The 24,859-nt window shown below is 39.7% G+C and overlaps 1 protein-coding gene and 1 long non-coding RNA gene across 5 annotated transcripts in view; one reads left to right on the top strand and one right to left on the bottom strand.

The window, feature by feature from the left end:
• LOC117924380 (protein ROOT HAIR DEFECTIVE 3 homolog 2) overlaps window positions 1-24,859 on the top strand; it is a 134,098-nt gene that overhangs the window by 26,046 nt on the left and 83,193 nt on the right. For all 4 annotated transcript variants that reach the window (XM_034843004.1, XM_034843002.1, XM_034843003.1 and 1 more), the window contains 2 exons: window positions 813-879; window positions 1,016-1,118. In XM_034843004.1, coding sequence (XP_034698895.1) covers window positions 813-879; window positions 1,016-1,118 — 170 coding nt within the window. The remainder of the gene's footprint in view (window positions 1-812; window positions 880-1,015; window positions 1,119-24,859) is intronic.
• LOC117924383 lies at window positions 12,155-13,890 on the bottom strand. The gene is made up of 3 exons (XR_004652768.1): window positions 12,960-13,890; window positions 12,630-12,873; window positions 12,155-12,550 (listed from the first exon to the last, which is right to left on the bottom strand). It is a non-coding gene; the product is annotated as an uncharacterized LOC117924383 (long non-coding RNA).

Genomic DNA, 24,859 nt, shown 5'->3' with positions numbered 1-24,859 from the left:
TTTTTCCTCTAAACTTTTAGTTGAAACCTAACTGTCTCTCTAACTCCGATTCCTTTAACTGTTTCAAAAACCAGTCTACCTCTTCTATTTCAAAATCCACAAAAACGATAAAGCCTCTACTTTTTTAGTGATAGAAAATCTTCTCTCCCTGTGAATACCTTCAAACCTCACTTCAAAAATCTTATTTTCCACCTAAAAAAGCTTCATAGTTTTTTTTCGGTCCAACTCTCCTCTAGATAAAACTTAACTTCAAAGCCTCTCAAAATTATCGAGTACAAGCAATCTGATTGTTTCTTTTCACACAACCACCACCATTACTATATCAATTGAAACTTTTTTGCAAAACTAATTACCACAAATGGTCAATAGTTGCAAGGAACTTCGAGTGATAAGAGGTAGGTATATTGTTATAAGCTTATAAATATCCTTATAACCCCATTTAGAGTATATAGGAAAAATATGAGATGAATTCTCTTCTTCTCAACATTTGCCTTGCTGGGGCTCATAAATGATATGCCCTAGCTTAAGGGGAGTGTTAAAGATAGTTTAGTAACTTTGTTATTCTTATTCTAGGAGGATTCTTAATATCTTCTCCTAATATTCAGGATTCCTAATACTTCTACCATTCTCTATATATATCATTGCATTTATTTTCTAAGTGAGAACAAGTGGTTTTTTTTTTCCTAGTTCAACTTCACACACAAACACACAAACACATATATGTATCTATTGTTTGCATGTGTATGTACATGAATCATTTTGCCTTGCAAATTAAGAGAGTGACATTTTCTTTTTTGTGTTTTTGTGAATAGGGAAGAGTACCTTGTTGAATCATCTTTTCCATACCAATTTCAGGGAAATGGATGCATACAAGGGAAGGTTAGTTTTTTAGTTTCTTAAGCTTTGTATTTTTAAAGGGTGTGGGTTTGTTTGTTTATTTCTTGTTTCTTTTTTATTCTGTTTTAGCATTCCCGACAATATGAGAGACATGAGATGTAATTTCTTTTTACTATAGGAGCCAAACAACTAAGGGAATTTGGATGGCAAATTGTGTTGGTATTGAGCCTTTAACAATTGCCATGGATTTAGAGGGCACTGATGGGAGGGAAAGAGGCGAGGTAATGAGCTTTACATGATATTTCAAGGAATAATGAAATTGTAGCTTAATTTTACCAAGAAAAAGGTGGTTAATTTGGTATATTATAGATTGTGTTGCTCTTTGCAGTTGTTTTAACTGATGCTACATAAGCTTTATTTTCTTTTGAAGTAGTACTTGGAGATTTTATGCAAATGATACTATGTAAGAATTGTTTCCCATCATTGGATTCATTTGATTAGGGTTTATGAAGATCAACTCATGTTAAATGTCACAACTTTCTTCCTGAATTTTAATGAATTAATTTCTTATTTCACTATGAAAATGTGTATTTGTTTGTGTTTTTCTATTGTTTACGTTTTTCTGGTTGATTATTTATGCCTTTAGAATGAGTAATTGAAAATGTTTTACAAACTTACACCAGATTTATCATTGATACGTTTTGTTCCCAAACCAAAATAATTTCTTTTGAAATTCTAAATAACTAAAAGCTAGCATAGTGGTTAGATCATCTCCACAGGGAATTACAATAGAAAAACAAATTCCTAATGACAATCAAACTATTTTAGATTGAGATTACTCTGCAAAAGAATAATATGCAAGAATTTGATACATGAAAACAGATTAATCAGTTTCTTCAACTGAGCATTGAATCAAACATAATTTTCAAAAATCTAATAGATCTAATAAATTGATATTTGAAAAGATTAATTCACATGCAATTTGACATTTCCAATCCACTTAGGATAGTATTTCTTGTTTGTTAGCTAAAATTATCTTTTAGAAACTAAGATTTTCAAGCATTTATACTTGAAGACATTCTTATTCCAATTCCTAAAATTGGACATACCAAATATAATGAAAGACAATAGATTAATGCAGTGTAGAGCATCTACTGTATTCTCAATTCTCAAACATTAGATATGTGAGTTAACAATGGAAAATCAAAAGGATTCAAGTTTAAGATAATGAAAATAGAGATCTAAAAGAATGAAGTGAAGAATATTATAGAGAATGCATCATTCAACTCTTCATTGTCGAAGGTGAAAGCTCCTTGATAACCCGACTCTTGGTAGCTTGACATGTAAGGGTATCAACAAAATTTATACCTAAGGTACTTACACTAAAGTAGCAAAGCTATTATAGCATAGTGGCTCTAGGATCGAACACTAGGAAGGGTTTTTACTTTAACTGGTGAAGTTCGGAGGATGGAGTGAACTTTTCTTAATAAAAATTAGGTTAAGATGAAAACATATAAAGATGAAGGTGTTGTAAACTAAACTAATATGAAAATAGGTTAAAAGATGGAAAAAGAAGTTTCTCAAAGCTTTGGATAGCCATGCTTAACTCACTGTGTAAAAATGGAGATTTTGGGACTTTGCACCTCGAGTTGGGGAAGCAACTAAGGTGATGCTTACTTCCCGAACCGGTATGAGTTTAACAACTGAGTTTTAGTCCTTGAAAACTTACAAAAAGAGTAGCTGAACCTCATAACTGTTCTTTTATTGGTATAGGTCATCTCCTCGACTTGCAATACAATGGCTCGTAGGAGATAACTAATGAACGTTAGTGGATCTAACAATAAGAATCCACTGAGACCAAAAGGTTATCAAGTATTGGCCATTCAAAGCAAGTCAGAGGGATTAAAAGCTTTACTTTGAATGAAAACATTTAGGACGCTCAGCTACTTACATATATGGCTTGGAAATCTCCATCCTGACACGGGAGCTTCACATGGCATCCATTACTTCAAGAAACTAAAAGGTTTTAGCATCTCATCCTTGGGGATTTCATCCTCCAAGGATGTTTGGCTACTAAGAAAATGAGAAAGAAAAGAGAAAAAAAACGTATGAACAAAAGTGCTCTTATAACTTATAAAGTTACAGGTTACAAGATTCTTTTTGTCTGAGGCTCTTCACCTCTATTTAAAGACAATAACAAGCTAAATTACAAGAGCTATTACAAAAGCAACCTTTTCATTGGTTGATTACAAGGGTAAAATAGGTATTTACAAAGCTAAAAATCAAGCAAAATATCTTGGAGAACCGGCAGTGGAATATCATCAATAGCGTCTCAAAACAGGGGATTTCAAAGGCATTTTCGCAAGGGGAAAGATGAAGGGTCTAAATTTCGCAAGGTGAAAATTCACCTTGCCAAATTTTGGCATTTCGCAAGTGCCTAAAGCCACCTTGCGAAATTTCGCAAGGTGGTTCTTCATGGTGCGAAATGGCCAAATTTCGCACCATGAAGAAAATCTCCTTGCGAAATTTTCGCAAGGTGAAATTCACTTTGCGAAATGGTGTTCCCATGGCTTGATGCAGTTGTCTTTCGAAGGCCATATCTTCCTCATTTCAGCTCCAAATCGTACACGGTTTGAAGAGTTGGATTCTTGACTTCCTGAGCTTTGAAATGGTATATAGCATGTAGAAAATGGACTTCGGGAAGTGCTCCAAAAGTGCGAAGGAAGACTGTAGCTGCTGTCCTCTGTTCTCTTCACTCTGTTTTCCTCTTTGCTTCTCTTTGCTTCTCTCCTTTGCTTGGCTTGTCTTAATGATCCAAAAAGCTGTCAAAACACTAAAACTAGCCACAAATATGATTAGAAGTCATTGCTAGGTCCTTAACATGCCAATTGGAATAAGAATGGAGAACTACTACACAAAAGTGCTTAAAAACATAATGAATTAAAGACGCAAAATAGCACTTTTTGGGTAGTAATCACTCCTTTGAATATTAACAGTTGATTGGCTATCCATGACAAGATTCTCCATGGTTTGGATCTTGTTTGACAACTAAGAGAATGAAAGAGAGTCACTCAATAGAGAAAATTACAATTGAAACTCTAAAACTTTGTCTAGTCTCCAAACTAATGACTAATCTCTCATCTCTCTAATATCTAATCTCATGCCTCTTTCCAAAATGACTATATAGTAGGCTATTTATAGACAAAGATTCATGTACCAAGCCCAATGATTACCTACCACATGTACAACTAAACGCTAAGAGAATTTAAGAATATAAACTTTTGTTTGGTTACTTATTATTACAATTCTTGTATAATTTGATACCAGAACATAAATTCGATGCCAAATTTGATATGACAAATTAACTTTGTTGAGCTTCCTAGTATTGAAATAGTCATTTCAGTGCATCTTGATACAACTCAATATGAGATTTCTAGTGTTGCCTTGTGTCAAATTCACTTCGCATATCAAAAGTGATCATCAAATCTTCCAGTAGCCTCACAGTTGAATTCGATACTAGTCAATGCTAATCGATGCAACACTTCATGCAACGTTTCTTTCACGGTGGGCAATGGGAGAAGGTTAAGTTTTAGAAAGACAAATGATGTGGTGATGAGCCTTTATGTGTTTCTTTCCCCTCCTTATTTGTCCTATCTAGCTCCAAAGAGGCATGGGTAGTGAACTTGTCGATGCACTCTAATGAGAGGGGTGTTTGGATTCCTAACATCTCTAGGCCTCTAAATGGCTGGAAGATTGGGACTGTGGAGTGCTTTTTGCCAAGGCTTCAAGATAAGGTGATTGTTGTGGGAGGGGAGGACAAGGTGTGTTGGTTAGAGGCAAAGAATGGATCCTTCTCTGTTAAGTACCTTTACTCTATCCTTGAGGCAGGAAGTGTAGAGTTGTTCACAACGAGTGTTGTGTGGAATGTGTGTGTTCCGCCTAAGGTAAGCTTTTTTGCTTTGTGGGCAACTTGGGGGAAAGTTTTGACTTTAAACCAACTATAAAGGAGGGGTTGGTCATTACCTAATAGATGTTTCCTTTGTTATTTTCATGAGGAGTCAATTGATCATATCCTTTTGCATTGTGAAAAAGGGAGGGTGTTGTGGGGGCTTTTGTTCTCCTTATTTGGGGTGTATTGGGTGATTCATTCTATAGTTAGAGAGACTCTTTTAAGTAGACGACATCATTGCGATGGGAAATGATGAAAATGAGAGACAGACTTTGAGACAATGCTTGACCAAGGAGTTTGAGATTTAAAGAGTTAGAATTCCTAGGAGTCGAAGTTGCACCTTCTAAGTAGGGAATTTTTATTTCTCAGTAGAAATATGTAACAAACCTTTTCAAAGAAACAGGAAAGTTGGCGTGTAAACCAACAAACACACCAATAGATCCTAATCATAAGCTTGAAGAGGCAAATGAAGATGTTATGGTAGATAAAGAGATGTATCAATGTCTGGTAGGAAGACTCATATATCTCTCTCACACAAGATCGGATATAGCATATGCTGTGAGTGTGATTAGCCAATTCATGCACAATTCAAAAGAGGTCCATCTGCAAGCTGCTAACCAAGTGTTGCGGTATCTTAAGGGGTCTTTAGGAAAGAACATCCTATTTAAATGAAACTCAAGACTAGCACTTGAAGCATACACAAATGCAGTTTATGCTAGATTTATGGTTGACAGAAGATCAACCACTAGGTATTGCACCTTTCTTGGTGGGAATTTGGTAACATGGAGAAGTAAGGAATAGAGTTTGGTGGCGAGGTCCAGTGCAAAAGTAGAATTTTGTGCAATGGCCAAGGAGTTTGTGAACTACTATGGTTGAAGATTATTTTTGGAAGATTTGAAGATTAAATGGGATGACTCAATGAGACTTTATTGTGACAACAAATCTGCAATCAGTATGACGCATAATTCAATGCAATATGATTGAATGAAGCACATAAAGATAAACAAATATTTTCTTAAGGAGAAACTAGATAATGGGTTGATTTGTACTTCTTGTGTATCTATTGACCTCCAAATTGCAAATATACTTACCAAAGGTTTAAGTAGTACAACGTTTCAAGCAAGTGTATCCATGTTGCGAATGGAAAACATCTACTCATCAACTTAAGGGGAGTATGGAAGAATGTAATTGAGAAAAATTATAGTTGTATATTTTTGTAATTAATGAGAGGATTAGGACAATCTTGTAATCAAGGGGAGTTGATAGAATTAGGTTAGGAAAGTTTCTATTTTTTGTGCTAGGAATATTTGTATAAATATGTGGGTATATACAGAGTGCAATCAAGGAAGAAATTTATTCTCTTAGCTTTGAATTTTTCTTCAGATTCTACAAATACCATTGAGGTATCAAAATCTCGCCAGTTCATTAATTCAAAACAAGCTTGCTATATTAAAATCCATATCAAAATTCACTTTTGCTTTGTTGCTAGGTTTTGAAATAACACAATGGTATCGAATTGTTGACTTTCCAAGGCAAAACAATATCATGATTCATGGAAAACATGAAGAATCCTAGGATGGCATAATAAAAATTACTGAAATTTCTTTTGAATGTAGGCAATTCAAGAATTTTAGGCTTTGTTTACAAAGTGTTTTCAAAAACAATTTTGAAAAAATAGTTTGTGAGACAATTTTTGAAAATTATTCTATGATATTTTGTAGAACAAAAGTGTTTTTGGGAACTTGAAATTTTTTTAACACATTTTTTATGTGTTTAAATATTTTTTTAAAATAACTTTTATATGTAGTGTTTTTTTATAATTATTCTCCATATTTGTATAATTATTTTTTAAAACAACTCTCGGAATAACAAATGAAAATAACTAAAAAATGTTATCTTAAAGCATCTCATTTTTTGTTTTTAAGAACAAAAAACTATTTTTTTTGTTTTCTGGCTGTCAAACGTGTCTTTTTATTTTTTTGTTCTGGAGAATAAAAAACTATTTTCAAAAATAGTTACCAAAAAAGGCCTTATTCTTCTACATAACAATTTACAAGAAGAGTGTGGGAAGAAACTTGCCACAAGCTTGTTGATGATGCATAATGAAAAATATTTCGAAGTTTAGAACTTGTCTTGTATGAAATTGAACAAGTTTAAGAGAAATTGAGATCCTGTCTTGTCGTGGTCAAGAGTGGATGAAGAAAGATAGAGTGGAAGGCATTGCTTGGAATTTCAATTGATTGTGGAAAACCACTAAAACTCAAGGTCAAGTTTTTTTTTCAAGTCAGGAGAAATTGATGAGGATGAACATTAGTATTAGTTGGAATTTAAATTATGATTAATATTTATTGGAGTAAAATTTAGAGTAGCTAATTAGGTTATAGGAGAATTAAAATTAGAATCATAATAGGTTATTAGAATCTTAGTAGAAATTTAGATTTCTTAGGGAAACTTGCAAATAAGGCTAATTAATGTAAACCAATGTATTGATTGATGATTAATAATATTATGTTTTCTTGCATACTTTGCAATTTGTGATGGTGAGACTCCATTGATTTTCTTTTAAGTGAAACTCTTAGAAGGCCTTAATATGATTCTAAGGTTCTATCCCTTCTCCTTATTTTCTTTCTCTATATTTTATTTTGTTTTGTTTTGTTTTGTTGTCAGAAACTTATCCCTTGTTCCTCTTTTTAAACCTTAAAAGATAAAAGCCTTAGCTCACTTGTTTGATTGTAAGCAACCGTCCTAGGGTTGTGCTACATTGGTCTAAGAGATAGAACTAGAGAAGAATATATACTCCGATTTGAAAGGCAATGTGAGATCATTTGACGCATAATTGGGATGTCGTCTTGCCAACCTATTCAAAGAAGTGAAATTTTGCTAAGATTCATAAGTCAAAGACTGTGATTCACAAAGACAAAACAAACAGATCTCACTATTGACAACTTACTATAATACCTTGAAAGTTGTGGCAAGAGTTGGATCTTCATTAACACTTGACTATAGTAGATGCAACAATGCTGGTTAGGATGTTGAAATGAGATTGTGTATGACTTTCTTGCTAGTCTTAAGCCTGAATCAGATAGGGTAAGAAGTGGAGTACTTGGAAAAGAACCTTTTCCATGCTTTAGTGAAGTTTATTCTTATGTGCGTAGTCAAGAAAGTAAGAGAAGTGTTATGTTAGCACCAGCCTTTGTGCCGAAAATCTTTCTTTTCGCATGTTCAACCAAACCCAATCTCTGGGTTAAAAAATCAGCTATCGGCGCCCTTTATTAGCTTGTTTTGTGTAGTGCTCCATTCTCCTCTCAATGTTAAGTCTTATTTCCTCATGTATCTGCTTAACAAATTCAGCATTTTTCTTTCCATCTAAGTTAGCATGTTCAGACAAAGTGTAGACCCTCAATTTTGTCCCTTTAACACATGTCCTTAAGTTCGTTTTCAGTGCTCCACAGTAGTTCTTTGGTGGCCCAGTACTACTCACCACTTACCTTTTTCTGAGTCACCTTGGAGATTTTGGTTAAGGGATTATTTGATCCCTTATTGTGACCCCTGGCAGCCCTATTTTAGACTTAGACTTTTCATTCATTTTTAGGATAGCTTTTAGATACACTTGGCCTTTAGGCACCGCTCTAGGCCTACTTAGGCACACTTGGCCCATTAAGACATTTTTAACGTGACTTGTATGACTTGTATGACTTGTGTGGTTGCATAGCTTGTGGGGCCCATTTTTGTATTTATTTGTTTATTTATTTATTTATTTATTTATTCATTTATTTTTTATTTTTTTACCATTTCCTAATTTATTTACTTACTTATCTATTCATTCAATTATTTAACTTCAAAAATTTCATGTTTTTGCAAGGAAAATTACCATTGGAGTTTAAGGAAGGTGGGACTCTCCTTGGAAGGTTTTGGAGGGGAATTTGAAATTGGGAAGATTTGCTTTTGAAGGAGAAGACTAAAAAATAAGGAAACAAAATATTCTGCAAGGAGAAGGAGCACGGATGGGAGGATTGAGGGGAAATTCTGAAGATTTTTGGGAGATCGTCTTGAGGGGAAGTATAGAGAGAGGGACTGACAGCACGCATCCTGCTCGTTGGAAGCTGAGCAATTCTCCTCAAAGATTGGCTCTTCCAGGTATGGTCACGGGAAATTCACATACTCTCATCTTTATATGATCCTGAATATTATTCTGCGAGCCCGATGTCATCTTATTGATTGTTGTGGAGAATTAGGACTGATTTTTCTCTTGTCGAATATATTTAAGCGTGAACATGCTATGTTTTGGTTTCTGATTTTTTTAGTCTTTTTAATCTCTATTTTTAATGGCTGATGTGTGGGATTGTCGTTGATATCGATATCCAAGACCCCTTCTCTTATTCTCTGGAGTCCCTACCTGTTTCTTTTTAAGCCCTTTTGAAAACAATGAATTGTGGCTTGCCTATTCACCCGTCTGTATCTCTCCTGCTTTCTTTTGGATTATATTTTCTTGTCTTCTGCTTCTATGTATTTATTTCTCTTCCCTCATTTGGCGTTTGGGCTACGGAGACCACGAGGGCATTGAGTATTTCATGAAAGGTAGAAACTTTACGAAGGCTGTGTAGAATGTGGGCTGTTTGTGGGGTTTGGCACATGATTGCAGATTGTTGAATCAAATTGGGTTTCTCTATTCGTGGAATTCTGGGCTGGAATCCTAGCAGGCTTTCACTTGTCTCAACAATGACAGATTCTATTGATAATAAATGCAAGATCAGAATATAAGATTTGGGGCTTCTCGTTTGTGCAGTATCAGTCAATATAGAGTTAAAGATCTCCTCGAATATTTGGATTATGGAATGGTAGACGAGAGAGAAAAGAGTCCAGTAGAACTTGATGTTTCTTTCAAATCCAATTCACTAGTAACCAAGGCAATTATGGCCACTTTAAACCCCACGGTTATTTCTGATAGAAATTTGTGTTTGATACTTGGAAACAGAGAGCTTAGGAAAATTACACTGCCTAATATGGATGATTCAAGTTCACAGCTGAATAAACTCAATGAGGAACCTGTAAAACTAGACTGCTTGCCAAATGTTGTCGCCGACCCATCCTTACGTGATAAAGATCCCAAAACAGGATAAGGAGAAAATGACAGCTTCTGGTCTTGAAACCGTGCAAACTTTTAGTACGAAGCCTTGTTCCAGTGGGACTAATATTTCATTGGAAAACAATAGAGTGGAAGGATCTCTTAACAGTATGGTTTCAGAAAAGGTTGCTACCAGCATTGGTTCTGGTGGAATGTCTTCACTCGAGGTCACCAAGTAGAAGGAGGCATGGTTTAATTAGTGACCAAGAGGTATCTGGTTTTCGAAACGGCTTGGTCCAGACTTTGCCACTGTTAGCGGAGATGCCTGGCCAAAGTTGCGTATTCTAAATTATTTGATTGAATTATGGGCAAGACAATTTATTCCTCTTATGACAGATAGATTGCACTAGAAGATGGGTGATCCTTAAAAGTTGTGAATTCTGCCATTGACCTCCACAAGAAGATGATTGAGATGTGCTACTGATGTTAAAACAGAACAGATGTATCATGTACGCATTCTCAGTTTGTCGAAATGCAGATTGAATGCAAATGGCAGCCTGTCAAACTGTCCTAGAAGAGTGTCGATGGATTTGAGTGGGAGATGGATTCGCAACTGCTGATGAGGTTGTCCTTAATGATCTCCACCATTCAGCTTCTATATACGTGTCATACCAGTTGATTTAGCAGTTTTCAAGGAATTATTTTTTGAAACTCGGAATTCAGGAGCTCTTGAAGCCTGATGACATGTTAGGTGTAATATCTGGCTGAAGTTCAGTTTCATGAACATAAATCTAAGATCTACTTACCTGATGTGTCAGGAAGTCCACTTCTTGTTAATGAGTTAGTTTATGATGATGCTCCCTAGCTGTTTGGTTCTTAAAGATGAATGTCTGCCTGCAAAAGTGATGAAGCAGCCCCTAATGCTATTGATTCTGATACAGCAAGAAACTTCTCATGAAGTCACTCTTATGACACTACTGATGAGGAACTCACGTCAATTGTAATGGAAAGCTATCAACATTCAGAGCCTCAGCACGGTCTTGAAAGCTTTTCTACCAAAGAAACAATGTCTCCAACTTCTTAGGAAAGGTTACGTCGGGCTATGAATTCGGTCTTGGAATAATGGGGTCTCAAGATAGGCGCTAGAATCTGACCAGAAACGAATGCCTGAACCAGAAGAATGTGTGTTCCATCTGGTTACTAGTAAGCTGAATTTTAGAGTCACCAAGAAGACTTAATGAGGCTACAGCAATGGATGAACTATTTAATCGCATTACCTCCACATAAAGATCTCTCAGGGAATGAACCACTCTTATAATGACATGGAAAAACTTCCCCATGCACTCTCCAAGTTCCCTTCAGTTGAGGTACAATCTATGATGCAGTCTCCTAGGCTCACCCCTCCTCAGTATGCAACAGCAGCAACGTATATCGCTTCAGGAAGTCCATTTTATCCTAATTTGCAGTCAGTGATAGATCCTCATCCGTAACTGTTAGTCTAATATCAAAGGAGAAGCCTATTATCCTTAGTCATGCAGGAATTGAAGATTGCATTGGCCTTCCCCCAAAGCTGCAATTCCTCTCAATGAAAAAGTCATAGCTGCTCTTGCTCATAAAACTATAATTCTGGTGGCTCATCAAATGGAGTTTCTCTTCGAAGTCGATAAAATTCTGGTTATGGAAGCTGAAGGCTATTACAGAATCACTTCTAAACATAAAAATCCTGAAGCTGTATGCTTGGGAAACACACTTCAAGAACGTCAAAGAAGGGTAAAGTGTTTCTGGAGATGCTGAACGAGTGCTTGGATCAGATAACGAGTGCTTCACGGGACAATCAGCCAGCTGTGTTCTTGCAATAGAGCACCTTGCTATCTTCTTAGATATCAGGTACATTGACAATGGAGAAGCCATAAATTTCAACCTGAATAATTTCAGTACAGCAATTAGATTCTGTGGTAAGGCCTGGCAGTGATTCTTTGCAAGTATCATTTGATAAAAAAACATGCACAAGTAATTCTGAGGCCTCAGTTCTCAAAGAGTTGCAGTAGATATCAACAGTATATTACTTGAATCTTTAGATAATCGTCACAGTTCAGGCTCATCATGCATTAATATCAGAGATGGCTTAAATTTGATTTCCGTGAAGACTAGTAATGAATCTCGCAGATGTCATGGTATGCGGATAAACCTGAGACAGATTTGAAGTTTTTATCTGAACTTGATACACATCCACAGAAGTCCTAAATGTCAGGTGATCGAAGATGCAGAAAAAGACTTGAAGGGTGACGATCAACTTTGGCATTCGCTATCATCTAAGAATTTTATTGAACCACTGATTAGGTTTCTGAAGGATGCTTGTGGACAGCATGATGTAAAGACTCAGAGAGTTGGATTTCAGTTGTTATTGGCGCTTGTCAACAAAATCGAAGTGGTGGGTCATACATGGGAGCAGACGCATTCAATCTGATGACACCCCTTCTGAATTCAAAAATCAACAATATTGTCAGGAGTTACAATGGAAAGTGACTTATGTGCTCTCTTTCTCCTTCAAGTTTGTGGACTCGGGGTCCTCTCTTCACAAGACAGCGAAGCTGGTACTATGGTTCAGCCTGGTGATATTCCCATAATTTATGTTCGTGAATTACTTGAGATAAAAAGGAAGTTCGACCATCAAAGGCCTGCATCTCTTGGACTAAAATCTGGATCAGAAAAATTTCAAAGTTAATACGGACTAGAAAATTCTCAAAGTGTAATGGAAAGCTCTAGTGATGAGGGTACCCTCTTTGACGAATCAAGAAGTTGAATTTGAGGCCTCCAATGGAAGAAATTTGAACTTTTTCTGATGAGACTTCCAAGGCTGTCATGCACATTACATTGCAGTTCAGAATTCCGCCTTGAAGTCTTTTCTAAAGTCACTTTCCAAAAGACTTAAACGCAATGTCATAGCTCAGAATCTCTGGTATTCACGTTCAGTCTCTTAAGCTTGACCCCAAAGAATCTTTGAGGGTTCATTGCTCCGTACCTGAATATGGAGGAGAGGGTACCAAGTGAGGATTTTCTGAGGAACAGTCGCATCATTAATATAGAGAAACAAAAATCTGAACCTACTTTGAGAGAAACAAACATCTCATGTTGCCACTTTGGACGGACACTTGAAATCCAAGAGCATGGATTGAGGGGCGGCCTGCACTCCCATGGGGACCACGCACTAACAGAAACACGCCACCTCGGGAAGTCTTCACAGCCGCATGAAGAAGTCCACGCACAGTTTTGATTTTCAGAGAACACACGTACATGCATAGTCCGCTTTCTAGAGGAACCCCCAGGATTTTTTTTAAGAAGTTGCGAGCACTAATGGACTCCATGCACAGGTTTCTTCATGGGCTGCATCCACTTACGCTACGCACCATCCCAAATTCGAAGACAGCCGCAACATTCAGAACTTGAAGGCTGCCACCTTTCAATACCACGCATGGATGCATTGGAGATGTAACTTACGCACTAAGAGATTCGAAATGGCTTGGTTCAGATTCTGCAGCTGTCAGTAGAGACATTCTGACCAGAATTATGTATTCCAAACATTTGGGCACGCGGATATAGCCTTCGGAAAATGAGGAGCACAATTTTAAATGGAATGAGGTTGTTTTGGGAAAGGGGAAAACCCTTGGGCAATCAGGCCTGAAACGTTTAATAAGGGTTGAGGGGACAGGTTTAGAGAAGTGACAGCTCACCTTCTTGACTATGACCATTTTGCCAATATACCACCTACTGCCCTTGTAAAGATTACACACCCAATTTTCAATGTCAATGACAGGGTGAATGGAAATATGAATCAAAATGGGAAGCTGTCATAATTGATGAATGTCAACGCCCCAGAATTTCATCACATTTTGCAGAATATAAGATACTTGTGGCTGATTTAAGGCTTCTTCTTTATAATGGTTAGATAAAGGAGAGCACGTTGGAGTTTATGAATCTCCTATCATTTCTTGACCCTGGCAATAATGTGAATAGCGACAATGTTTTGAAAATTGACTACAAAGACTGTGTTAGTAAATTAGAGGAAAGGCATTATCATCCGAAGAAACTGTCAATGAGCACATGGATAAAATCAGTGCAAAGGTTAGATTCAAACCAGAATCAATGGAGCTTCCTTCATTTGAAGAAGATGGTGGATTAAATGATGAATATTCAGACTCAGCTATTGGATTTGATGGCTCATTGAATACGCCAGAAAGTTTATGTGCTGGACAGCGGCCTCCTTCATGCTCATATCAGACTCCCATTCAGCAATTCAATTCTAGATTGACTCAAGTGTTTCAACCAGAGAAAGCTATGCAAAGGATTTCACATAAGTGGAACACACGTACAGCTTGGAGATGTTGCAACAGTCCGTGTATTTATTCGAAAAGCTACATCAGTGAATTTTCCCATGCGAGCTAAAGAAGACCAGTTAATACTATTGAAAGGGCAAAAGATGAAGTTCGCAATGAGCTAGAAAACTCAGATTCTGAACTACAGAAAAATCCAAAAGTGAACTATAAGAAAATTGATGAATCAGATGAACTTCTGAGTGAAGATTTGAAACTTGAGAATGAGTGGCAGCAAGTGAGCACGTGCTCTGAAATAAATATGGCCAGCTCTACTCTAGACATGCCAGCAATGTACAGAGGCCTCTTCATACAACCATCAGCAATCTAGCAACAGCTAAACCTCCCAAGCTCCAGTCCCTCATGGCTATCTTGCTACACACACCTCCTCCTCTCTTCGCTTCTTTGATTGGGAATTTATTGTTTTACATTGAATTTTTGAATCATTTTTCAACTAAATATTCTCAGCATTGAAAAATCCATCTTCAATAATCCTTTGCTGCCATTTTTCCTCTCGGCATGCACTTTCACTATTTTCTTTGACTTTCAACCATTTTTTTTTTTTTATCTTCTTGATTTTTCACAAGCATGAACAAACTTCATGATTCCAAACAATGGAATTCATTGAATCGATTCGTGCAAAAGTAATATGGACTTTGGTGGGGGGTCCAACATTCATGATACCTTCTTCAATATTGTTTGCTTGATATGTTGATTTTTTATTCTTCTTGATGATATACATGAATTTGTTTCGTATTTATTGTTGAGATGCTCTTGATTCACATAGAGGAGTACTAGCTTGCTATCCAGGTATGCTCTCTTCTCATCTATTTTCTAGAACTCTATGGACTTGTATGCCATTGATGACCATATCCATATTTGACGTGATTCTCGGATGTCTTGATATATGCCTGATTTGCTTGAATAAAACAAATGTTGTGTGCTACATTTCTACACTAACTTTTATGTTTTATGATAGCGCTTGAAGAGCGGTTCAGGTACGCACCCTAACTCTCCTTTATTGCAATTTGATCGTGTTTGGCATGCCACTCTCTAAAATCACCTAGCCTATTTAGGTATCTATAATTAACTGATTAATTGCCACATTTCCCTCAACTTAGTCAGTAGAGACCTTTTTAGGGCTTAGAGGGGTGCTACCTCCTAGAGGTACCTTCCCAGTAAGTAACCTGATCCCCGGACCAAGACTCAGGTTTCCCAAAGACATGCTTTTTCCAAAACTATGGAGTCACTTTTTAGGGTTTTTCTTTCTTATTTTATTTTCCCTTTAAAATAAAAATAAAATAGGTGGCGACTCCAACTTTTCTAAAATTAATTTTTCACAAATAAAAAGCGAGTCTCGCCGATCGAGTGGGGACGCACGTGAAAAATGCGGGTCCACAAATTGGCGACTCCACTGGGGATTTTTGAGGATCAAGCTTGAACACTATTTAAGGAAATTGTGGCGTTTAATTGGTCAATTAGAGGGTACCCCATTTTTTCTAGGCAAGGTGATTCGATTTGCTTGCTTGTTTGGTTTGCTATCTTAACATGTTTGATTGCCTTGGATGATCACTTGATTGCTTGCTCACTTCAGCATGATTCACTCTCACATATGCTAGATAGGACTTTGATTGCATGACACTTATCTGCTTAGTATGACTGCTTGTTGCATGACAACCCTTTCTCTTGCATGTTCGTATGATTGCTTGTCTTCGTTCACTATCTCACTTTAGATCTTAGGTTTTTCGGATGCACCCACATCCTTCATTGTGCACTTTAGATTATCCTTGAGTGTTGAGAGATGGGAGAGCCTTCACCATTAAGAAACCCCCTGGGAATGCGAGGAAGTGCATGTGTGGAGGTAATGACCACCTTGCATGGAAGCACCCCGTCTTCTTGGAGGCGTGCAGAGGGTTGCGTACCATCGGAGGGTACGATCGCTTCTGCTAGGGATCCTTTGACCCACCCGTTTTATCTTATAGAGCCGCCTTAACCTTGTAGGTTAACCTAGATCCAATTAAGACTTCATTCCTACACGTGGGTGCATCTGTGAACCTTCAGAGCTGCCTTGGTCACGATTGGATTTGGTTATCCCTTCCTTAGTCTCCTTTTGGTGTAATCAGAGGAGGGTATCAGATTGAGTATATTTGGGCTTTGCTTCTACGCACTTGATTCATATAGAGTCGCTTTTGTACCGCACCTTATCCAGTGTTTCCATATTTGTAGGAGAGTTTATCGTGACCAGTCTGGATTTGCCTTCGTGGATTAGAGTTGGAGGTAGATTGACCAGAGCATCAGACCAGTTACACCAGAGATCAAATCAGGGGGATATGGATTCTCAGATAGTTACCGTTGACCAGTTTGCCGCGGCCATGGCTTCGATCCAGGAGGCTATAGCTAGCCTTGGCCAGAGGATAGATGGGCAGCAGGCCCGACAGGTCCCAGTTCAGGAGGATATCCAGTTTGATACCACAGTACCACCACCACCTCCGCACAGTCAGCCAGCACCACAGACTATACCTTTTACTCTGCATAGTCAGACTGAGGTTGCACCACCTCCTGCCATAGTGCTTACTCCGATCTCAGAGGACCCACATGCTCGTATGGATAAACTTGAGCAGAAGTTGAGACAGATGAGGGCTTCAGAGGGAGCTATTACTTGGGAGGATTTTGATGGAGCACCAGTGGCCAGTCTACCGGCCAAGTTCAGGATGCCTGAGATTGAGAGATACACAGGCATAGGATGCCCTCGCATTCATTTGAGACTCTATAGTACAGTTATGAGGGCCCACAGACTGGATGAGGCCCAGATGGTTATGCTTTTCCCTATGTCATTGAGTGGTGCTGCACAGCGTTGGTTCGCTTCATTGGAGGTATCACGCCGTAGGACTTGGGATGACTTAGCCCAGGAGTTCTTGAGACAGTTTGCATTTAACACTGTCATTGATGTTTCGAGGAGAGAGTTGGAGGCTTTGAGACAGAGGCCGGAGGAGTCAGTCACTTCATTTATCTCCCGCTGGAGGGAGAAGATTTCACAGATTATAGACCGTCCTTCAGAGAGAGATCAGATTAGCATGATCATGAGGAGCTTGCAGCCTAGATTTGCTAGACACTTGATGGGATTTCCCCATACGGATTTTGGATCTTTGGTACAGGCTTTGTATGGTATAGAGGAGGGCATTGCTAGAGGATTATGGTCTGAGTCTTCCCCTACTGATTCTAAGGGGAAGAGGCCTTCAGGAGGACAGAGATCGGGAGATGTTGGTGCTATCAGTTCAGCAGGGATGAGACCTTCTAGACGCTATCAGACAGTTGGGCAGACTCCTGGGTACTACTATACACCTTCACCTCATGCGCATTACAGACCACCTATTCCTTCTAGACCTATGACTCCTACCTATCTACATCCAGTCTCACAGCCTGTTTTCGCTGCACACGTCGCAGAGAGACCTCCTGCCCCATATACTCGACCCCGAGCTCCACAGACCACTACTTATGTGCAGAGGCCACCACGTCAGTTTGCTCAGTTGGGTATGCCTTTGAGTCGAGCTTTTCAGAAGCTCGCAGAGGGTGGATTATTGACTCCATTAGCATCCAGGCCTTTACCCCAGCCCATACCACCTCGCTTCAGGATGGACTTACATTGTTCCTACCATCAGGGACCAGGGCATGACACAGACCATTGCACTGCTTTGAGACATGCCATTCAGGATTTGATAGACCAGGGTTTGGTCAACTTGGGGCAGCCAAGTGTGACTACGAACCCTCTTCCTGCTCATTCTACACACGCAGCGTCTCCATCTTCAGGAGATATTCATCACATAGACCTTATAGAAGATGACAGTATACATATGTTGAGTTGGGATGATGGATTACCCGAGCCGATTGTTTTGCATGATAGTTATGAGATTGATGGGGTTTCATTGAGTTCTCAGGCCCCTACACCGTTCTGTTTGATCCCAGACGAGGCACCATTCCAGTTGACTCATCCCACACCCTTGATCATTGGATGTCAGGATACTTTTGTCCCGTTCACTTTATGGCCAGAGGATGATGACTCGGAGGGGAGGGAGATACAGATTGTGACTCGTAGTGGGAGGATAGCTCAGCCACCACCACCAGCAGTCAGACCATTTGAGGATGCGGCTTCTCATGAGGAGGTTAGGAGAGAGGATGATGAGGTTTTGAGACAGCTACAGAGCACTCAGGCTCGCATTTCCATCTGGAGTTTATTAGCATCATCCAGTACTCATAGAGATGCTTTGATTCGAGCCTTGAGTCAGATCAGGGTAGAGACCACCACCACTCCAGAGGGATTGATTCATATGATGACGGCTGGCAGGGCCACTTGCATTGTATTTTCAGATGATGACTTGCCACCTGATGGTTTAGACCACGTGCGCCCTCTATACATCACAGTTGGATGTTCAGGCCGTAGAGTCCCGTCTGTCCTACTGGACAACGGCTCAGCCCTGAATGTTTGCCCTTTAGCCACTGCTATAGCCCTTGGTTTCGCGCCTTCAGATTTTAGTCCTTCTACTCAAACAGTCAGGGCGTATGATAGCACCAAGAGGGAGGTTATGGGTACCTTGATGATTGATTTGCAGATTGGTCCAGCCACATTTTCCACTTTGTTCCAGGTTTTGAGGATTCCTACATCCTTTAACCTGCTACTAGGCCGACCATGGATTCATGTAGCTGGAGCTATTCCTTCTTCCCTTCATCAGAAGGTGAAGTTTATTCATGATGGGCAGGTCATCACAGTGCACTCTACCAGGGATATATTTGCCGCTTCTGAGCCAGTACTTCAGATCAGTCACAGTGAGGACGACCTACTTCTGACTGGGTTTACTTTTGATGAGATACAGATTCTCGAGATTGAGGATTTTTGTAGAGACTTCGTGGCTATGTCATTTGATCAGCACAGTAGCGTAGTGGTCCTTGATATGATGAGGGGTATGACCTTTCTACCTGGCATGGGTTTAGGACGACGTCAGCAGGGACCGAGCGAGTTCATAGCTGCCATTGACCATGATACGACATTTGGACTTGGATTCATCCCTACTGAGGCTGATTATCGTCACATGGCGCGACTGCGCAAGGAGAGGGTGAGAGCCCGTTTATCCCGCACACCATTTGATTATCCTATTCGACCCTATAGGATGAGTTTGGCTGACTATTTTGTCAGAGGATCAGAGACTCGACCCCGTCTAGAGGAGATTGATAGTGTGGTACATACAGATAGAGAGACCGATCTTCAGCATCTATTTCACCAGCTACAGTTGAGTGATGGGGCTCCCGACCCTTCTTTCCCTTTGACGATCACTCCCACGTCTCCAGATCGAGCTAGCATGTTATCTCTATGCTTTCCAGAGGAGATCACTGGTGATGGGGTGATGGTTGATTCTACTGAGATGATTGATGGAGTTGTTTCCCATGATGAGTACCGAGATGAGGTGGACATGATGACCATGAGCCAGATTACCAGCATTGTTCAGCTTCAGCCTGTTTCAGCATTTGATATGTTTGGGGTGTCTACCATTGAGGTCTTTGAGGGGACTCAGACTCTTCCTGTTCCAGAGCTTCCAGAAGATGATAGTAGTTTGTTTGAGGGCATTGTTAGCCCAGTTGAGGGAGCGTCCGATCTTGTGGACCCACCTCTTTCTTTTGATGTTTTATCGGGATTTGTCTCCCGCTCTGACGATGTTTCTATTGCTTCATTTATGGATTTGAGCATTTTTGAGTATTCGCCTGTCTCTTGTGATAGTACCTCTATATCTGCACCCCACTCACCCACTTCACAGATATTTGATATAAATGATGAGGTTGCATGGCCCGATTCGGATAGGGACTCTTCTGATCATGACCTTGATCCCGTGGATGAGAGAGTTTCACCTGCTACAGGGGATGTTGAGACTGTTGATTTTGGCACAGAGGATCAGCCTAGAGAGCTGAAGATTGGTTCACCCCTATCTACAGATGAGAGAGATAGACTTATTCATCTACTCAGGGCATACTTGGATGTTTTTGCATGGTCCTATGAGGACATGCCTGGTCTTGATCCCTCTATAGTTCAGCACCACTTGCCTATCCTACCACATGCCAGACCAGTTAAGCAGAAATTGAGACGATTACATCCACGTTGGAGTTTGCAGGTGAAAGAGGAGATTCAGAAACAACTCAGTGTTGGATTCATATCAGTGGTTGAGTATCCAAAGTGGTTGGCTAATGTAGTCCCAGTACCCAAAAAGGACGGTAAAGTTAGAGTTTGTGTGGACTTCAGAGATCTTAATAAAGCCAGCCCTAAAGACGACTTCCCTCTCCCACATATTGATTTGTTAGTTGATAGCACTGCAGGCCATTCGATGTTGTCTTTCATGGATGGGTTTTCAGGGTATAATCAGATTTTGATGGCTCCAGAGGATATGGAGAAGACAGCCTTTATTACTGAGTGGGGTACCTACTGTTATAAGGTTATGCCATTTGGGTTGAAGAACGCAGGAGCCACTTATCAGAGGGCCGCTACTACTTTGTTTCATGACATGATGCATAGGGACGTTGAAGTTTATGTGGATGATATGATTGTGAAATCCCAGGGTAGAGCAGATCACTTAGAGGCTCTAGAGAGATTCTTTGAGAGGATCCGGAAGTTTAGATTGAGGCTGAATCCTAAGAAGTGCACCTTTGGAGTGACTTCTGGGAAGTTATTGGGACATATGGTCAGTGAGCGGGGCATAGAGGTCGACCCAGATAAAATCAAAGCCATACTTGACATGCCTGCACCAAAGACTGAGAAAGAGATTAGAGGTTTTCTGGGCAGATTACAGTACATTAGTCGTTTCATAGCCAGATTGACAGACATATGTGAGCCCATCTTTCGTCTTTTAAGGAAGAACCAGCCAACAGTTTGGAATGATGATTGTCAGCTTGCATTTGAGAAGATCAAGGGGTATCTGCTTTCTCCCCCTGTTTTAGCGCCTCCTACGCCAGGACGTCCACTTCTTCTATATTTGTCTGTTTCAGACATGGCCTTGGGATGTATGTTAGCTCAGATTGATGACTCAGGGAAGGAGCGGGCTATTTACTACTTGAGTAAGAGGATGCTGGAGTATGAAGTGAAATATGTTATGATTGAGCGCCTATGCTTAGCACTAGTTTGGGCTACCAGGAGATTGAGGCATTACATGACAGAGTATTCAGTGCATTTGATATCCCGCCTAGACCCGTTGAGATACTTGTTTGATAGACCTGCATTGACTGGTAGATTGATGAGATGGCTCGTACTTTTGACAGAGTTCGATATTCAGTATATTTCTCAGAAGTCTATTAAGGGAAGTATTGTCGCCGATCACTTAGCCTCACTACCGACATCTGAGGATAGACCAGTTGATGATGATTTTCCAGATGAGGAGTTTGTTGCTATGACTAGCTCATCAGGATGGTGCATGTACTTTGATGGTGCAGCCAATCAGTCGGGATATGGGATAGGTGTTCTGTTGGTATCCCCTCAGGGTGATCATATTCCGAGGTCCGTTCGTTTGGCATTTTCTGATCGACATCCTGCCACGAATAACATAGTTGAGTATGAGGCTTGTATCCTTGGTTTAGAGACTGCATTGGAGCTTGACATTAGACAGATGGAGGTATTTGGTGACTCCAATCTGGTACTTAGACAGATTCAGGGAGATTGGAAGACTAGGGATGTAAAGCTTAAGCCATATCACGCCTATTTGGAGTTGCTGGTCGCGAGATTTGATGACTTGAGATATGTTCATCTACCTAGAGCACAGAACCGGTTTGCCGACGCCTTAGCTACCCTAGCTTCTTCTGTGGATATTCCGATTGATGTAGTTATACGTCCGTTGCTGATTGAGTTGAGGTCTGCACCCGCCTACTGTTGTTTGATTGGAGAGACAGGGGTCCAGGATGATCTACCTTGGTATCATGATATTTATCAGTTTCTTAGATCCGGCACGTATCCTGAGGTAGCCACTGCCAAGGATAGGAGAGCACTGAGGAATTTGGCCACTAGATTTGTCATTTGTGGAGATACCTTGTACAGACGATCAGCTGATGGTATGCTTCTGTTGTGTTTAGATCGAGCCTCTGCAAATCGAGTGATGAGAGAGGTTCATTCAGGAGTTTGTGGTCCGCATATGGGAGGACACATGCTAGCCCGTAAGATTATGAGGACGGGCTATTTCTGGTTGACTATGGAGACAGATTGTTGTCAGTTTGTCCAGAAATGCCCAGAGTGTCAGATTCATGGTGATCTCATTCATGCACCGCCATCAGAGTTACACGCTTTGACCTCGCCATGGCCATTTTCAGTATGGGGTATTGATATTATTGGGAAGGTTTCACCAAAATCTTCCAGTGGTCATGAGTTCATCCTAGTTGCCATAGATTATTTCACCAAGTGGGTGGAAGCCGCATCATATGCGAGGTTGACATCTGCTAGGGTTGCCAGTTTTATCAGATCACACATCATTTGCCGCTATGGGGTTCCTCATGAGTTGATTTCCGACAGAGGGGTGCACTTCCGAGCTGAGGTAGATACTTTGTTGCAGAAGTATGCCATCCGACATCATAGATCTTCAGCATATAGGCCACAGACCAACGGGGCAGTAGAGGCTGCAAACAAGAATATTAAGAGGATTTTGAGGAAAATGGTTGAGACTTCTCGAGATTGGTCAGAGAAGCTTCCTTTTGCGTTGTGGGCATATCGTACATCATTTCGTACTTCTACAGGAGCTACGCCTTACTCTCTAGTGTATGGTATGGAGGCTGTTTTGCCAGTCGAGACAGAGATGGGTTCATTGAGAGTAACCCTTGAGCAGCAGATTTCTGAGGCAGAGTGGGCTCAGGCTCGATTTGATCAGCTTAACCTTTTAGATGAGAGGAGATTGAGAGCGGCAGATCATGTTCAGGCCTATCAGAGAAAGATGGCTCGTGCCTTCAAGAAACGGGTTAAGCCTAGACCATTGCAAAAAGGAGACTTAGTTTTGAGGATTCTCAGAGGTTTGATTGGAGACCCTAGGGGAAAGTTTAGACCTAGTTGGAGTGGGCCTTATGTTATCCAAGAGTTGACTCCAGAAGGGGCTGCATGGTTGACTGACTTAGATGGAAACCAATTTTCAGAGCCTACCAACGTGGATCAGCTAAAGAAGTATTATGTTTGAGACCGTGGTCGCAGGATGGGTGGCCATCATTTCGGTTAGCCTCATACTTTATCACCTCTATATATTAAACCATTGTTAGCCCATTGAGCCTCACATGGTATGTTATAGCCTTATTTCTTTCTTATAGCTTTGATTACCATTTCTATACCCGGGTTGGGGCCCTTTGATGTATATGCATGCTTTGCTAGGAAAGTCTCATGAGCTTTAGACTTATAGGTCTATCTTCTCATTTTGTTACCATCCTCTTATCACCCTACTTGTTCTATTTTATTATCACCATATATTCATTCTCTTTCTTATCTCTATCACTATTTGCTTCATCTTATCTATTCTCTTCCTCGGGTTGATGATCCTTCACCTCTTAGTGCAAAGAGGGCAGTCATATCACTCTATTCATTCCATCATTTGACATTGATTCGGAGATTTTGGTTTGAGAGGTTATCTCATGGGATGGGGTTCATGTATTCACTAGTGATTTGAGAGAGTTTGTTCATTCCTTATATTTTTCCCATTGGAGTTTGATTTATTGATGATCAAAGCATGCGCAAAAAAAAAAAAAAAAAAAAAAAAACAAAAACAAAACAAAAACAAAAACAAAACAAAAACAAAAAACAAAAAAAAAAAAAAAAAAAAAAAAAAAAAAAAAAAAGAAAAAAAAAAAGAAAAGAAAAGCGCAATGATATGCTCATGTATGGTATCTCGTTCCATTGGGCATTTATGCCACCTTTTGAGGTTCATTTATTGGGTATATTTGTCATTATGGGTTTTTGTGAGTTTTTATGAGTTTTTCACTCCTTGAGCCGCTCTTGTTATGCATTTGGAGTGTCGAGGGTTCATATGAGAGTTCTATGGTATCCTATGCGTATCGGATCATGGTTGATATGTATTAGGTATGAGAGATGAGCGACCTTTTACTAGGGTCTCTGGATCATTGTCTTACCCACCATTCCATCATTGATGATATGACTTTCCTTTATTGTACTAACATGGGTTGATCATCACTCGTTCCACTTTCTCATTGCTTCCTTTTGTATCTCATTACCTCTTTCCAGATCTTTGTTCCACCTTTTATCCGTTCCCTACATGTTGATACCCATTACTGATTTGATATCTTTTTCACATCATCCACATATTTCATTGATGGTTTGACTACTCATTTTTCTCTCATTTTGCCATCGACATTTCCTTTGGTTACCTCTAGGTCCATGGCTCATGAGATTTTTTCTTTGCATTACATCTTATACACGAGGGTACGGGTTTGATCATTGGGTATTTGAGCCTAGTTTCCCTTCATTTCTTTCACCCTATCACCTTGGCCTACGTTACGTCCCGTGTCTTAAGACCACCCTGAGGCCACGAGATCAGACGTTATCTTTGACAGTCTTCACTTGGACAGGTTTTTGGTAGATCGGTTGAAGTATGGTCGTTACCATGTTCTCTTTTATGGAAGATACTT

Source organism: Vitis riparia, chromosome 10 (genome assembly GCF_004353265.1).
Source record: "Vitis riparia cultivar Riparia Gloire de Montpellier isolate 1030 chromosome 10, EGFV_Vit.rip_1.0, whole genome shotgun sequence".
In the NCBI taxonomy this organism is placed as follows: domain Eukaryota; kingdom Viridiplantae; phylum Streptophyta; class Magnoliopsida; order Vitales; family Vitaceae; genus Vitis; species Vitis riparia.
Note: the sequence above shows the minus strand (reverse complement) of the source record. Positions and strands in the feature narration are given on the sequence as shown.